Source organism: Austrofundulus limnaeus, unplaced genomic scaffold, assembly GCF_001266775.1.
Source record: "Austrofundulus limnaeus strain Quisiro unplaced genomic scaffold, Austrofundulus_limnaeus-1.0 Scaffold45, whole genome shotgun sequence".
NCBI lineage: Eukaryota > Metazoa > Chordata > Actinopteri > Cyprinodontiformes > Rivulidae > Austrofundulus > Austrofundulus limnaeus.
Genome location: NW_013952447.1, coordinates 1860504 through 1864441, shown reverse-complemented (window position 1 = coordinate 1864441; position 3938 = coordinate 1860504). Strand labels below are relative to the sequence as shown.

Here is a 3938-nt window from a genome sequence, read left to right as displayed (position 1 = left end):
CCTCTTTCCACTAGTCTCCTGTTCATCTGTTCTAAAAGAAATATTAATATATTAAAATAAACAATTCTGGTTAAAAGAATACACATTTCATTCCCAACATGGTTTGAACTTATAAAAACCAAAAATAACAGCAGGAGTAACAAAATGAAAATGACATAACTGATTTATGTAAATGTTGCCAAACAAGAATTCAGATATAAAGACATTGATCTGTGTCGTGTAATGAGGTTCTCTCCATAGAAAAACAGTGTGGTACTTACTGTATCCACTGGAATACATCGTCGCATGGTGTATTTTGAGATATTTCTTCAWAAACATCTTTATTTGGCCAAATAATAACTGGACTGTTGCAGACCACAAGAACAAAGGAGTCCGACTTCACCTGGGAACGAAGGCTCTGAAATGTTCTCGAGACCGTCCTCTGCACATGCTCTGCTGTCAGAAAGTATAAACATGCAYAGTCCGTCTTTTACCATGAATTAACATGTATTACAAATATTTTTGAATGCTTCTGCTTTTAAAGTTAAGGCAGCTGATACTTTCCACATTGTTATCAAGTTTTGATTAGAAATAAAACTACACTGGAGCCTTAGTCTCAAAGTTATACTTCACTGCTTTGATTTTTTTATCCTTGCATTTAAAATATGGAATCGAGTTCTGTCCTTAAATTAACACTTTCCCACACTGACTGAAAGCAGGGCACAAGTTTTGGACAGCAGATTTATGTTCTCATGTTTGTCTCCTCAACATATTACTCCAGTCTTTGTTTTAACCTCAAGTGTTGAGCAAGACATAAGTTCAACAATGAAATTATGTCCGTGAACGTACCATCTGTGCTGTCCAGCAGGCATTTGAACTCCAGCGGTCCCTTGACACGAAGAATAATCATCGACTCGGAGTCTACAAGTACCTGAGACAACACACGAGACACCTCAGTACTTGGTTATTGAGACAGCTGCCAGTTTGTAATAACATCATCTCAATATTATTCATTGGTCATCCAGGCTGACTGCTAACAAAGTCACTGATTCTGAGCTGCTGCCAAATTATAATAATAAACAGCTAAGCCAAGAAACATAAAAAGAGACTCTTTTAGTTATTTATCAGTGCACATACCATGGTGGAGGTCACTTCAGCGGTAAAAAGGTGGTTTATTTAGCACTTTTTGTCAACACACAGGAAGCAGACATGTCGACTAAAAGAAATGCACAACGTGTCTCTGAACGCAGCTTTCTATTGGACCATTCAGACCCCGCCCACCCACGATGCATTCAGCGTACCTCGGAATTATTCCCGACTTTCACTTGAATAATAGTTTGACTAGTTTTACACATAATTAACAAATTAATTAATTAATTTTCAAATGGAAAATATAATAATGTATTTGTCTCACAGTTTGTTTAACAAACTATATTTTATTTCTTGTAAAAGCAGTCAACAAGAAAGGACAGAGCAGACTGTGCTGCAGATCTTCTACAACTCTGTTGTTCAGAGTATCATCTCTTCTGCTGTCATCTGTTGGGGTAGCAGCATCAGAACCAGGGACTTAAAAAGGCTAAAAAATTATTAAGAAGGCTGGTTCTGTTCTGGGAATAACTGTGGAATCTGTGGAGATGATGGTGTAAAGAAGGATTTTACATAAAATCAAAAACACTGTGAACAACCCTGACCATCCTCTTAATGAGACCGACACAAAAAAGAGTGCCTTCAGTCGAAGGCTTCTTCAATTTTGTTGAAATACAGACTGCTGCAGAAGATCTTTCCTGCCCACAGCCATCACCATCTACAATAACTCTTTATTGAAAAGAGTTACTACAAGTTTCCCTCTGGGATCAATAAAGTTTGTTTTTTTTTGAATTTGTGGTGGAAAAATCTTTTCCATGTCTGTTAAACTAAGTGCAGAAATATATGATCAAAAAAGTGTTTCACTACAATGGTCTCTGAGTAATTTTATTGCAATAAAAAGAGAGTCAACATGCATATAGCAATACAAGTTGAGTCTGGGGACACATCCCCAGTGAAGCATCTTTTATACCTTTAGCAGAAACCAGTCCCAAAACTGGTTATTTCCGACATGCAATGAGTGGATCTTTATCTGAGCAGCAAAAATTCCTAGTTTCAGTTAAAACTTGTTCTGTGGTCCTTAAACAGAGGAAAAACACCTTAGAACACAGTTCTACATGCCTGCAGATGGGCCGAAAAGAAAACCCTGGGGGTATTTGTAACAGTCCTGAGCAAAAAAAAAAAAAAAAAAAAGGTTAACACAAAGGAGCTCAAATCACACCACTGATCAGTGGGATCTTTGGCCAGAAGCACGTGAGGAAAAGAATCAATCATGAAAAGCTCAGATTGGACAGGACACAACGTGACAAAGCACATTGTGAGTGCATCCAGAACGAAACACGGTGGACAGATGATCATTAGGGTCATCCAAAAAGGAAATACCACAAGGATCATCAAAGGCATGAGTAACATGTAAGGTGCAGTGCAAATGAGATGGTTTCACAACCACAGCAGAAGGTGAAACTAAGGTCTGCGCTTGCTGCATGAGATTGACAGCTGGATTCAAAGGAATCCACCACTGGTACACACAGCAACTGCGAATGTATCAGTGCAGGGCAAGGAATTTCCACAGGGCTGCAAGAGAACTGCAGACTTGTAGGTGTGGATGTGAGATTTAGTCCAAATGACAAGATTAGGTCTATGACTAAGCTAATAGGACAATGTGGTGAAACAAGAAACTTATGCTCAACAAGTTCCGTCATCACCAAGATCTGTGCAAGACACAGGCTAAGAAAACATCTCATGCACTGTCACACTGGTGGAAAACAGAGGTTTGCTACTCATCTTCATGTTAGGAGCCTCAGAGGCCTTTATGACTAGTACTACTTTATTTATAAAGCTCTTTAAATCAGCCACAGCTGCAGATGTACATGTAATATGTATATACTACATACATATTACATATCTAAATAAACAACAACAAACAAACAAAATCAATTAACACACTACAATATGATTAAAACAAAACCAAAACTAGTCTTAGGATGTGCCAAAAGCCAGAGAATAGAAATGTGTATTTTTGCCTTGTCTTGGTCCTTAGAAGCCTTGGTTCTTGGAGGGTCTTGTCTGCGTGGTCCTTAATGGGGTCTGGGTCCATCACCCCGATTGCCACGGTTGTGCTTGTCTTCAGCCTGAGCTTGAACAGTTTGACCAGGATCAAGTGAGCTTTATTCTTCAGCTCACGTTTTGCTTCTTTCCTTTCTGTTGTCATCATGCAGTTGTTGGATGTGTTTGTCATGTTTTTTGAGTTCAGTCAGTTGCGTATCTTCAGGGCAATCACTGTTGGCTATCAGCAGTGGGTGAGAGCAGTCCATTCATGAAAACCTGACAGGAATGTTTTTCCCGACTCCTCTTCTGTCCCCCAGGCTCTCTGGTTTGCCCAAGCCAGAGTGGTGCTGATGTTTTGTGGGGCCCAGGTGTAGGCTCAGAATGTGTTTAAGCTCAGGCCAGGTGGGCATTACTTTGCTGCAAAAGTCAGTTAGGGTAAAGGGAAACTTCTCCCCTTCATGTTGAACTGGGAACAGATGGGGGTATTTCCAGAACATATGGTCACTTTGTGGATGGCAGCATTTTTTTTGGTCCTTTACATTGGGTTGAATTCTTTTATTTTAATTGATATCATTTTTGTTGTTTGTGTTCAGTATATGAACAAAAGGGAGGAATTGTGAAGGAAAATGAAATCATCACCCATGTATTTCAGTTTTGAATGCATTTTAATTATGTTTCTTTTTATCTTTCTGATTGTGTTTTTTTTTTCAGACTGATTATGAACTTGTCACATGCAGGACTCACACTGGTGTCGTTTTCTCTTCTTTAACACCTATAAACATTTCAAGTGCTTTTTAATATTTTCTCACTCAGATGTACTTTTATTT

At 38.7% G+C, this 3938-nt stretch overlaps 1 protein-coding gene across 1 annotated transcript in view; it reads right to left on the bottom strand.

Annotated features, from left to right (window-relative positions):
• Window positions 1–1219, bottom strand: part of ufsp2 (ufm1-specific peptidase 2) — a 4880-nt gene extending 3661 nt beyond the window's left edge. Inside the window, exons 1-4 of the mRNA XM_014007821.1 lie at window positions 1117–1219; window positions 829–910; window positions 261–435; window positions 1–31 (exon numbers count right to left, since the gene is read on the bottom strand). Of these exons, the coding sequence (XP_013863275.1) occupies window positions 1–31; window positions 261–435; window positions 829–910; window positions 1117–1119 (291 nt within the window). The 5' untranslated portion in view covers window positions 1120–1219. The remainder of the gene's footprint in view (window positions 32–260; window positions 436–828; window positions 911–1116) is intronic.
• Window positions 1220–3938: the final 2719 nt, after the last annotated feature.